The sequence below is a fragment of the Artemia franciscana genome, chromosome 4 (genome assembly GCF_032884065.1).
Source record: "Artemia franciscana chromosome 4, ASM3288406v1, whole genome shotgun sequence".
Classification (NCBI taxonomy): Eukaryota; Metazoa; Arthropoda; class Branchiopoda; order Anostraca; family Artemiidae; genus Artemia; species Artemia franciscana.
The window spans coordinates 15,222,147-15,235,766 of record NC_088866.1 but is presented as its reverse complement, the minus strand read 5'-3'; the positions used below and the strand labels follow the sequence as shown (position 1 = coordinate 15,235,766).

The 13,620-nt window shown below is 35.6% G+C and overlaps 1 protein-coding gene across 2 annotated transcripts in view; it reads right to left on the bottom strand.

Moving 5' to 3' along the window:
• Positions 1-13,403, bottom strand: part of LOC136026040 (uncharacterized) — a 36,222-nt gene extending 22,819 nt beyond the window's left edge. Inside the window, exons 1-2 of one of the 2 annotated variants that reach the window (XM_065702201.1) lie at positions 13,297-13,403; positions 7,305-7,495 (exon numbers count right to left, since the gene is read on the bottom strand). In XM_065702201.1, the coding sequence (XP_065558273.1) occupies positions 7,305-7,495; positions 13,297-13,312 (207 nt within the window). In that variant the 5' untranslated portion in view covers positions 13,313-13,403. The other variant, XM_065702200.1, reaches the window with a different exon arrangement.
• Positions 13,404-13,620: the final 217 nt, after the last annotated feature.

The following is a 13,620-nucleotide window of genomic DNA, read 5'->3' as shown; positions in this document are numbered from 1 at the left end:
GATATCCTCCGATATTTGTTGGATTCTAAAACTCTAGCACTTTGCTGGGGACACAAATTAATTCCGAAAACAGGATTTTTTTGGAGCATAAATTTCCGTAAGCAGCCTGCAGGAAATAACGGACTGATTTACAAGACATTCAATAGTGTTTCCCCTTTCATGATGTCATTAAGTTGTAGTATAATATCAGAGACAAGCTTGTTTTCAGTAAAGCAATAGTTTTTAGATTTCTATAAATCTTAAAAAATATCACAAATCAGTTTGGTTTAGTAACTCGTGTGTATCTATACCTTGTTTAATGCGAGGCAATAATTCTTCCGCGTTTAAGTTTCAATTTTGCTCTTCATTTAAGTAATAAACAACTCGTTTAAAAAAATGAAAGCTAAGCTAAGATTTATACGCAATAGCCTTAGTAATTTATTGGGCACAATCAACTGAACTTCAATAAACATAACTTAGGCGATGAAACTATGGAAGTCGACATAAGTTATTGTAGGAATAAGATATTAAACATAGGTTTTAGTTCCTATTTCCCTTAAACTTTCCACGACCTAAAAGTAGCTTTGTCACACAGATAAATCCAAGAGATACGTTCCCATTGATACCTTTGATACTTTGTACGTACAAAATTAATTTTTTTTTATGTGAATAAAAATAAACAAATGACTCGCTTTTCACTTGGTAGTTTATCTTCAAACACATTTTGAAACACTGGTATGGGGATTGTTAACCTACAGCAAAGTGTTTTCAACCATAGATATTACAATGGTGTCCCTATTGCGCTTCCCAGTCTTTCCACTCCAGAAATCGAACTAAAAAGTGTAATTTTTAGTGTCAAATGATGCCCAGCGGCTGGTTCGTTTCCAATCACTTTCGACTTATAAAAAATGACTTGAAATCTCAATATCTGATCTAATGAACACCCTCCAATGTTCCTGTTTCTCTGAGGTGGAAGTGTGGATAAAGAAGGGGCGTCCCCTTCCTATACGGCATAAATTCTGCTCGTTTAGGAGTTTAATGTTACTCTTTACTTTCATAATACAAGCGTAGACCAGAAATGTTCACAGAAATCGAAAGGGAGTAGATATCAAAGTTACATATCTGATGCGTTTTTAAGTTTATTTTCTAATGCTCCACCATCACCCCTCCAAACGAAAATACTGGTTACGACCGTGAGGATCGTCCATCAATCTCTATTTCCATTCTCCCCTCGTCCCTCCCTTAGAACTATTTCTATATTTATCTGATGGTTCAGATAGCTGGGACGTTTTGGTATTAAAATGCACCTTTTGGAATATCTCTCTCCCTCCAAAACTACAAAATAATCAGAGGACACCATTGTAGAAGTTTAAGTATCTTTTTGTGTTTTGTAATTTGTCCACTGCTTACAGATAGTATTTGTTACTGGGAAACAAACATAAATATTTCGCAGAGGAGTTTTCTGCAGGGGATTGTCTCATGGAATTTTTAGTGGGTAGTAAATTTTGTGAATAATTTCCTTTCGGCGAGGATGTATTTTTTGGAGAATATATTTATCGGAGGGTATTTTAAGGGGTTTATTTGGGGGGGGGGGGGTTCCCGTTCGGTATTTTCCGCGGGAGTATTTCTCGTGGGAGCTATTTCCTGGGAGGTACCTCCTAGAAAAGAAATTAAATTTAACTAAAAATTTAACTACAAAAATTTAGCTATATCAAAACACACTTTGTGAATAGATATTTTCTTAAAGGTATATCAGAATAATCTTGGGAACGGCTGAGGGTATTTTCCTGGGGTATTTTCTGCGGGTGGAGGGTATTTTTAAGGGGTGAGGCTATTTTCCGATGGGGTATTTTCTGGGAGAAAACACCTAGAACCGCCAGTAGTGCCTTTCAAATGGGTCATTAAACATCTCTTCGTGATACTCCGGTAGCGTTCTAGTCTTGGCAGAAAAGTAAAATCATAAATATATAAGGTTTTGCATATTAAAGTCCCAATGATAGCCAATATTTTCTCCTTTTTTGGGAAAAACTGACGTTTTTTGCGAAAAATATAAGAAATTGCTCTCTTGTTGTGGCGTCATCTTCATTCAAATATTCAAGATTCAAAAACACCAGTGCCTAAGTAAAAATTCAAAAGCAATACCTCCAGTACTGTTCTAGTGACAGGATCTCCAAGAGCCCTGGAGCAAGGGCCTTTAAGTTATGTAGGCTGCCCATTGTCTCAATAGAGGGCTTTTTATTTGGAAAGGGTGCATATTTGATCCCGGTACTCCAATAAGAATAAAGGCATTGTGCTAAAATTTTCAGGAAATATTTAGGTTGATGTTGAACTAAATCAAAACAAACTTTGTGAATGTAGATTTTCAAAAAGGTATATCAGAATTATCTTGTGAACGGCGGAGGGTATTAAGTTGAAACTTTCATATCTACTACTACTGCTACTACTACTACTACTGCTACTACTACTACTACTGCTACTACTACTACTACTACTACTACTACTACTACTACTACTGCAACTACTACTACTACTACTACCACCACTACTACTACTACTACTACTACTTCTACTACTACTACTACTACTACTACCACTACTACTGCTACTGCAACTACTACTACTAATACTAATTCTACTGGTATTACTACTATACAATTCCTCAGATATTACAGGCATATCACTTTGACAACAAGGATGCATATGGTATTTTTGATTTAGTTTAACTTCCCGATCGACGATTCCTGTATGTATTAACTTAACAATTTTAGCTGATCCCCAGATATTACTGCTACGCCCATTGACAATTGGGATGTACCTAGTCTCCTTAGGTTCGACATCCATCTTAACATTCACTAGAAATTTTAACTTGTACTGTTCTTAAAATATTGAACATATGCTATTTTGATAACCTGGATACGTATATTGTCTTTTGATTTTCTTTTAAATCCTTCTTAGCATTCTATGATACTTTTAACTTAATACCTTTAGTCGTTCCTGAGATCAACATAGACACACTCTTTTGACAACTCAGATGTACCTAGAGTCTTATGATTTAGTGCAAAATCTCCTCCCAACCGTTTCTAATATTTTCAACTGAGTAACCTGTGGCATTTGTAAGATATTTTGTTTTGACAACCTTGATACACTTTGCCATTTTAACAAGCAGGATGCAGTTAAACCCTTTTGATTTTGTTCGATAGTTCTGGCTGTAAAAGTAAAAGTTATAGTAGTATTTCAGTCACAGTCACAATCACAGTAGTAGTAGCAGTTTACTAGTAGTTGCTCAAGTCGAAAGTTGTAGCACTTGCTGTTATAAATTATCCCAGTCGTAAGTAGTTGCAGTCATAAGTATTCATAGTATAGCCTCACCCTCTTCATGTCTGTGAAATGCATTCGAATGTGATACTGAATAGGCATGAGTTGTAACACTTTAATTTAAATAAAAAGATTGTCACAACAAGAAGTACACTGCTCCCCCCCCCCAAGTAATGAAGGCGTAGATCCAAAATGCATGTGGGAGCAAGGAAATATTAGGCAATAAGTCTTAAAATCTATTCAATTTTCACCTGAAGGCTCAATGATGCTTAGAAAACTAGGCCGTTAAAACGCACTCCCTTAGAAGTCTTGACCCTCCTCCACCTACACATTGACCTACCAACTCCCCTTCGCAATAGCAAATTCGTTCTTATACATCACCGTATTATTATAGGGGGGGTACATTACTTGGAAGCTCAATTGGAGACATTACACACACTTTTCATGGTAAAATCTTGCTAGACAATACCCTCCCAGCTAAAAATTTATTCCGGGCAAATCCCCTAGAACATTCCCTCCATGCGTAAAATTGTCCATCCTAAACAGTAAGAAAGGCAAAAAAAACAATTTTGCATATGAATTAAGGTAATTCCTTCAGAAAATTTTCTTTGCACGGAAAAGTTACTCCGTTGAAATCCCCACCCCCAGAGAAAACTCTACCACGAAAGATTTCCAAATGTTTCCCAGTGACAAATTCATATCAAAGCCAAGGACAAATTGTATAACTTAGATCATTTTGCCCAGGGAATGTGGGGGGCCACATTATCCCCAGAGGCATAGTTATTGGACCTTTCAATTATGTTAAACCAAATGAATATCTAAAAATCTCCACTGGGGGTCTTTGGGGAAACAGAGGCTTTGGAAAAGGGCTAGTTGCCCACCAAATATTTTTGGTCACTTAAAGGGAAGCCAAAATTTGTAATATATAAGGAGGCCTCACCCAATATTCTAGGAGTCTTGGTTCGATACGATCATCTCTAGGAAAAAAAACAAACACTTGTCCATGATCTTTATTTGGCCAAAACAAAATCCAAATGTTTGTAATCAGAGCTAGAAAGCTATATAGTAGGGTTCTCTGATCTTTTTGTAGTTGGGCAGGGGGCAGATGCCTCAATTGGTGCGTTTTAATACCATTAAATCCTAACTCTCATTGATCCTTCAGGTAAAGACAGAATTGGTTTTAGTTTGGGGGGGTCCCAAGTTGGGGGAATCATATTTGAGTTCCGGGAACATTTGTGGCCTTTACCGTTATTATGAAAGTAACGAGTAGCAATAAACCCCGAAACGAGAATAATTTATTTCGTGTAGAAGGGGGGGGGGTACCATCATCCCCCCTATGGTGATCATACACAATCTGGTGATGTTTATTAGATCAGAAATTGAGAGTTGTGCTCTTATTTTACTTTAAAGTTGGAAATGATAGGAGACTAGCCAGCCCTTGTCCAAGAAATTTCTTTAATATGTGGTCCTTTTGTAACCCCTTAGAATATTTGCATTTCGAGGTAATCATTTTGTGCGTTCTCTTTGCCTGCTCAATTTTGCACATGGGGAATTTTCTTTTGGGGAATTATCCAGAGAGGTTTTTTCTTTGGGAATGGGGAGTTCCAGGAAATCTTCCACTATAGCAGTTTGGGGTAAGACACTACTAAGTTTAAGCCTGAGGCTCTTAATATTGCCTATGCTACAGAGGCAGTTTGGAGTAAGACACTACTAAGTATAAGCCTGAGGCTCTAAATATTGCCTATGCTACAGAGGCTACACGCAATCAGATTGCTTATATTCAAACAGGTACATATTGCCTAAATTTAACAGGTACAAAATTAGCATATCACAGACGGCCCATATAGCCTATATTCCAACAGGTCCAAATTGCCTATATTTCAACAGATACATACTTAATATTCAGGAATTCCATGGTAATTTTATAACTAAATTTTTATTCTGGTTGAATGAAACCGGTTTACATTTTTATAGGAATCTTACACTGAGTGAATATAAAGCGGGATTTTAAACGAACTTTATCATACGAATCGAATTTGAATGTATCAAATAGCAACAAGTCTGCTACCCCTTTTTCTTATAATGCACGCTTGGGTAAAGTAAACCAGCAAACTTTTGGCCCCAATGAATCAATTATTTTGTCATTTTTATTAACTAACTTATGATTGTTCATGTCCCACCTTCAAGGGTCCCCAATGCCCTCCCCAAACTTTTTGCCCACCTCCTTTTTCTAAACTTAAGAGTTATTTTTTCAGCTTTGAATTTTTTTTAACTTAAAAATTTTTTCAAATTTTTTGCATCTCTTAAGATGCCATTGAAACATGTTCATATGAAAACTGGACATAGTATAATGGTATTGTTGTTGAAATAGACATTTTGAAATGATTTCTATGTAAATTTGAGACGTTATTAGCAAATGGTTTTGTCAAAAGAATATTTTTGGAAGGGGCCATATGACAAAAGGTTGTAATTGGTAAAAACATTAAACATAAATCACGGGTATGTCTAGCAACTGGCCTGTTTTATGGAAATTTATGACGTTACATGCTAGAAAGAAGCTTGAGTCAGGGATTGAACCCTGTGAAACATTTAAATAAACCAATTTTGCGTACAATAAACTCAGCTAGTAGCTGATTTCCGAGTTGCTGACTGATTATCAAAAATGTAATAAAAGCGCTTTTGAGTACAATAAACTCAGGTTATTAATAAATTCCGAATGATTTAATTGTTGACTGAGCATCTTTGATTTAATGAAAGTACTTCTGAATACAACACACTCAGCTAGTTGATACACTCTCTATGTCTTAGCTGCAAACTGAATACCAAAAATTTAATATGTGCTCCTTTTGGATATAAAAGAAAAAATAAAAGTATACAAGAAGAGAGTACAAGAAACTCTGCTAGTTCGTATATTCTGTGTGTTTTAGTTGCTGACTGAGTAACAAAAAATTTAATGACTGCTTTAGAGTACAACAAACTCAGCTATTTGATACGTGCTGGGTCTTTCAGTTGCTGATTGAGTAACAAAAATTTAATGAACGCACTTTTGAATGAAGCAAACTTAGCTAGTTGATAAATTCCAGGTGTTTTAATTGCTGGCTGAGTGTCAATTTTCTTTAAATAAAAGCACTTTTGAGTATAATAATCTCAGCTACTTGTTAAATTCCGAATGTTTTAGTTACCGACTGGGTATTAACAATTGTAATAAAGGCACTTCGGAGCACAACAAACTCAGCTAGTTGGCATATTCCGAGTGTTTTAGTTGCAGATTGAGTAACAAAATTTAATTAATTATAAGACCCAGGTGTGTGTAATAACGTCTTGAGGAGGTAGCAGTTCCAATAGCAAGGAAGGGAACTGGTTGCCCTCTGGTCAATTTTGAATCTTTAAAAAGAGACTGGAGTTTTCAATTTATAAGCGAATTAGCCACCTCTGGGTTTTATATGACCACCCATATCACACCACCAAATTACGGAAAAACACCACAAAGGAATATGGCAGGGGGGCCACCCACGCCGCATTATGTGTGGTGGCTCTAAGACAAAAGTACCATGGGATAATAGCCTGTTTCCATAGTCTTTATACTAGACAATATTAGCTTCGGCTCGGGGTTAAACTACTTTGTAGCTATATAATGATTAAACATTTAGTTGGTGTTTTGGTTAGGCTAGGCTAGGATAGTCTAGGTTATGTTTTTAATATAAGACGGTCTGAATGGCCCCCATTCCATAATTCTGTGTTATAGTTTTCATAATTTTGTTGATAAAGTATTATATTTTCATCATATTTTGTTCTATTTCATTAGCATTAACCAAACTTCACTTCTCGACAGAACTTGAGTGTGATGGCTATAGGACACAAATACCGATGATAAATATTGTGACCAAAATATGGGGGTCCATTTTATTCACTGTTTTGAGCAGAAGAGTAGCAGTTTTACCCACCAATAATTCATTAATTTTCATTTCATTGAAAATAATAATTGAGTGTGACAGACAACTGATATTTACCGATATAACAGATTTGTCAGAATTTCTTCGACTTGCGTTATCTAGCTGTATCCGCATAACTCCATTTCCACAAATAGCGAACCTGCTATCCCGTGAACCATTCGATTTTTCCCGGTGTACTAACCTTGCTGGAGGTAAGTTCTGTAGATGTAGCTCATATGCAGAACCTCGGTTGACTTCTGTCTTAATTACTGCAACGAAATAAACATAACAGAGGATCTTTACATATATTCTAAATTAAATAATTGCATATAATTTTCTACAAAATCTGAGGTTTCGTTGCCCCATCCTTCCTCTATTTCTTTTACCGACAGAAGCTGGAAGTTTCATCTCTATCCTCCAAACAGTTCAAGCACTTTTACAGACGCACGATTTTGCTGACTTGACTACAAACAGTGTCTTTCGATTCAATTTTGCCTTCTTCCCCTATTTTACAATCAAGTTTCTTTGATCTACCCCAAGTATTCCCTAAAAGTCTGAGCTTGATTGCTCAAGATATTCCCGCGATACTGCAGATAGTTCATAAATAAATCTCGGCTTACCGAAAAACCTAGCTAATGCGACAACCAAAGTTAGACAAGGCCACCTTTCTATTATTAAATAAAAAACGAGTTTTTTTTTTTAATTGAAAGTAAGGAGCGATATTAAAACTTAAAACGAACAGAAATTACTACGTATATGAAAGGGCTTTTCCCTCCTCAACGCCCTGCTCTTTACGCTAAAGTTTGACCCTTTCTTTCAACTCTACTTTTTAAAACAGTAAAAAACCTTAGCGTAAAGAGTGGGGCGTTGAGAAGGGAACAGCCCCTTTCATATATGGAGTATTTGTATTCGTTTTAAGTTTTAATATTGCTCATTACTTACAGTTAAAATACTTGTTTTTTTTTAATATCATTTCTGAACGTTTTTGAATTGATGCATGTTTTCATTTTGGCTCCCCACACATGAATAATTAAAACAAAATTTGCATATTAATTTATTTTTATGGCTAAACGGCTTTCTCATAGTTTTGATCGGACGATTTTGAGAAAAAAGGAGCGAGGGAGTAGGTCTAGTTACCCTCCAATTTTTTGATTATTTAAAAGGCAACTAAAACTTTTAATTTTTAAGAATGTTTTTATTAGTAAAAATATAAGTAACTTACCTAACTTACTTAACGAACTTCATATGTTTTTATCACGTAAATGATGGGTCCCCCCCTCATCAATACCTCGCTCTTTACACTAAAGCTTAAATTTCGTCCCAATTCCTTAAGAATGACCCCTGAATCACAAAGGCCGTAGAATAAATACTTATAATTGATAAAATCACTTTAGCGTAAAGAGTGAGGTTTAGGAAGAGGTGAACCCCTCATATGCGTAATAATTTCTATTTGTTTTAAGTTTTAATGCTGTTCCTTACTTTCAGTTCAAAAAAACTTTTTCATATTTATTTTTTCATTGTTCTTGAAGAAAATGCTAAAAAATCCTGCACCCCCTTCATGGAAATTTTCTTTCCCCGTGACAAATTCCTCCTTGGAAAGTTCCCCCCGCATAACCCTATCCCCTCAATCCCTCCCCAAGCCAAAAAATTTCCCCTGAAAGCGTTTGTACACTTCTCAATAACCATTACTATATGTAAACACTGGTCAAGGTTTGTAACTTGCAGCCCGTCCCACGGGGATTAAGTCTTCCCCAAATACATGGTTATTAGGTTTTTCGATTATGTTGAATAAAACAGCTATCTCAGAATTTTGATCCGGTGACTTCGGGAAGAAAATGAGCGTGGGAGGGGGCCTAGGTGCCCTCAAATTTTTTTGGTCACTTAAAAAGGCCACTAGAACTCTTAATTTCCGTTAGAAAGAGCCCTCTTACGACATTCTAGGACCGCTGGGTCTATACGATCACCCCTGGGGAAAAAAAACCAAAAAAACAAAGAAATAAACACACATCCGTGATCTGTCTTGTGGCAAAAAATGCAGAATTCCACATTTTTGTAGATAGGAGCTTGAAACTTCTACTGTAGAGTACTGTAGTACGCTCAATCTGATGGTGTGATTTTCGTTAAGATTCTATGACTTATAAGGGGTGTTTCTCCCTATTTTCTAAAATAAGGCAAATTTCCTCAGGCTCGTAACTTTTGATGAATAAATTTAAACTAAATGAAAATTATACATTTAGAATCAGCCTTAAAATGCAATTCTTTTGATATAACTATTGTTATAAAAATTTCTTTTTTTAGAGTTTCGGTTACTATTGAGCCGGTTCGCTCCTTACTACAGTTTGTTACCACGAACTGTTTGAAACCCTATCACTGAATCTGTAAACAAAGGGTAATTTCCAAAACTTTAGATTATTGATTCTGGGGTTTTGGGGATAATGACGATCATAGATGCACACTTGTTAAACCTGTTGACGTTTTGAACCATATGGCAACCAATTTTGACCTAATATAGTGGGGTAGGGGGTAGAAAGGATAGTAGAACTGACGATGGCTAATCGAACGAGCCCCTCCCAAGAAGCTACAGCAAACCCCTCTATACGAAATGGTCAGGGAAAAAATTTGTTGACATTCCTTTCAAATAAATAGAAAGAAAATTCGTTTGTGAACTATTGAAAGATTGCCCACTACTTCAACATTCCAAGCTGAAGTAGCCTAACATTACTATTTCGAAAACAAAAACAGCGACGCGGTTTTATTATAACGCCTTTGAAGCATGCCCAGTTTTATTTTTATAACGCTATTTTTCTACGGGCATATGCGAAGTAGGCTATATCTGAATACAGTAAATATCTATGAGTTTGGGATTCCTATAAATCGTCAAACGGTAGGCCTACTTCAAGGTGGATTATTTTGAAGTTGGAGGTTTTCTAAAGGAAATGAAGATTCTTATGGCAATAGTTAAGGCATAAAAATTATTAAGCCATCTGTTTTCTTCATAGTTGTACCCGAAAATAGAATTATACTCTGTAAATCTCAATTTCCACCCCCTTCTCTCTAAAAACAACGAATGTTCACTTTGGAAGCTACATCTAATTATAATCAAATACAAATCAAACCGATTTAAAAAATTGATTGTTATCAGTTTGCTGGTAAAATTTCCTATGTATTTGAGAAAAGATTCTGAAAAAGTATCCTTTTCAAATAAGAAGATTAAGTTGGAAGTCCTACATGTGTTTATTCAAAGAAACAACATTTTCTTCTCTATGATCCTTGATGAGTCTTGTGATTGTATGCTCTTTTTGTTGTTGTTATTCTTGATGATGGACATATAAAAAATAAAAGACTGAAATACATACTGTTTTTAGTGAGGCATAAATGACATCCTGGCCTTTAGAGCGTTTGAGGTGGCAGTATCCCGATTTTTATTTATTGTAGCTCTCATTCCTTTGGCCTGAGTAGTGTTGTGATTGTGCTGCTGTTGACGCAGTATAAAAAAAACACACTTTTCCAAAATAGAATATATATATATATATATATATATATATATATATATATATATATATATATATATATATATATATATATATATATATATATATATATATATATATTTTGATCGAATGATTTTGATAAAAAAAGAGCGGAGGAGGAAGCCTAGTTGCCCTCCAATTTTTTGGTTAATAAAAAAGGCAACTAGAACTTTTAATTTTTTACGAATCTTTTTATTAGTAAGAGATATACGTAACTTATAAACTAGCTTACGTAAAGAATTTTTTATTCTCATGTTTTTATTACACATATGAGAGGGTTCGCCCCCTCGTCAGTACCTCTCTCTTTACACTAAATCTTAAATTTTGGCCCAATTCATTAAGAATGACCCCTGAATCACAAAAGCCGTAGAATAAATAGTTGACATTACTAAAAATACTTTAGCGCAAAGAGCGAGGTATTAGGAGGAGGTGAGCCCCTCATATGGGTAATAATTTCTGTTCGTTTTAAGTTTTAATGCTGCACCTTACTTCCAGCTGAAAAAAACTTTTTCCTATTTATTTTTTCATTGTTTTTTTTTTCAAAATAATGCTAGTAAATCCTGCGCTCCCTTCATGGAAATTTTCATCCCCCATGACAAATTCCTCGATGGAAAGTTCCCCCAGTATATCCCCCTCTTTTCTACCCCTCCCCCCAACCAAAAAATCCTCCTGAAAACACCTGTACACTTCCCAATAACCATTTTTATATGTAAGCACTGGTCAAAGTTTGTAACTTGTAGCCCCTCCCGCGGGGACTGTGGAAGAGTAAGTCATCCCCAAAGATATAGTTACAAGGTTTTTTGACTACGCTGAATAAAATGGCTATCTCAGAATTTTGATCCGTTGACTTTGGGAAAATAATTAGCGTGGGACGGGGCCTAGGTGCCCTCCAATTTTTTTGGTCACCTAAAAAGGGCACTAAAACTTTTCATTTCCGTTAGAATGAGCCCTCTTGCAACATTCTAGGACAACTGGGTCGATACGATCACCCCTGGGAAAAAAAAAAAAAAAAAAAAACAAATAAACACGCATCCGTGATCTGCCTTCTGGCAAAAAATACAAAATTCCGAATTTTTGTAGATAGGAGCTTGAAACTTCTACAGTAGAGTTCTCTGATACGCTGAATCTGATGGTGTAATTTTGTTAAGATTCTATGACTTTTAGGGGGTGTTTCCCCCTATTTTCTAAAATAACACAAATTTTCTCAGGGTCGTAACTTTTGGAGCGTAAGACTAAACTTGATGAAACTTATATATTTAAAATCAGCATTAAAATGCGATTCTTTTGATGTAGCTATTGTTCTCAAAATTCCTTTTTTTAGAGTTTTGGTTTCTATTGAGCCGGGTCGCTCCTTACTACAGTTCGTTACCACGAACTGTTTGATAAGAGCTCTACAAAATCATGCAGTTAGGCTTTTAGCAGGGATTCCTCTTTGTCAATCTGTTCGGGGATTTTATCCAACCTGGAAAATTTTGCCAGCTGCAAGTCTCCGTGAACTTTATGTATTGTGGTTTATTTTGGATTACTGCAGGATATTCAACCACACTGTTTAAGTGATTTATTATGAGTTAGGTCTTTTTATCATCCACACGATACAAGGGTAATGTTGATTTAAGTGTACCTAGAGGCATTTCTTCCCGTTCATGTTTTTCTGTCTTATACAGAGGTACACGGAAATGAAATAGATTGACGAGTAATATAAAGAGTATTTGAGACTCGGTTATATTTCGAAGACCATTAAGGAACTTCTTTTTTTAGATAATGAGTTTTGATTCATTTGTTTATTTTGAAGGTTATGATGATATGCAACTCCCAGAGGAAAAGTAAAGTAATGATGATGTTGTTTTTTTCATATTTATAGTTGAGTTTGGCGGTATTAGTGGTGTCGGTGGCCTAGTGTTGTTTTATTTTATCTATTTTGTTTTCTCTATCTCCCCCTCGGAATAGCTTTGCTTTTTAGAGGAGGTAGTAACCATTTTTGGTTTATTATCTGTTTAATGAATAAATTCTTCTCTCTCTATTTACTAGATGCCCTGGCAGAACTCATTTAACAACAACAAACCAATAGCCACATGTTCGGCCTTGACCTATGTGTGCTCGATAAGAACCCTAAGGAAAAAGCTTCGTTATTCCTTGCCACACCCATTAGAGTAACATAAAGAATCTAAATTGGAAATCGTAAAAACATGCAGCTTGGAATTTCTTTGCATCTTAAGAGGGTTCAAACGCCCTCTGATAGACATTGTGGTTGTTTTGCTCCATAACTGTGATCCAGATGCCACAGTTTCCGAACTACTTCAAGCCGCCTTAGCTCCAAAGATCTAGTTAGTGATTAATTTTGACCCTAATTTGCCAGAAAAAATATTGACACCACACAAATATGTCCAGTTAAGAGCGCTTACCCCCCCCCCTCTCTCTCGTTTGAACAGCCCTGGCCATGACTTATAAATACCTTTAGAGCTAATAAATATCATATCATATCCCTTATCCTATAATAACTAATCTTTGGACAGCTGAAACACAACCGAAATTTGACTTACCAACTGAATTCTGCATATCACTTATTCATGACATACCGTCAGTGAAAACACAACTGTCTTTTGGCGGAAGTTTATCATCCCTGGTATAAGCAAGAATAGACATGCATTCAGCAAAAAAACCAAATAGATAAGATATAATCAAAAACATTTCTACAGCAAAGATGTATTGACAATGATTTATCTTTGCATGTTATATCCATGGAAACAAGACCACTAGATTATAAGTAAGATGTTCTTTGTAATTGCGACCTTTTTTTAAAAAAGCCGACTCCATGTCGGCATGATATTAAAAAATTAAATAAAAAGAAAATCAGTTCACTCGAA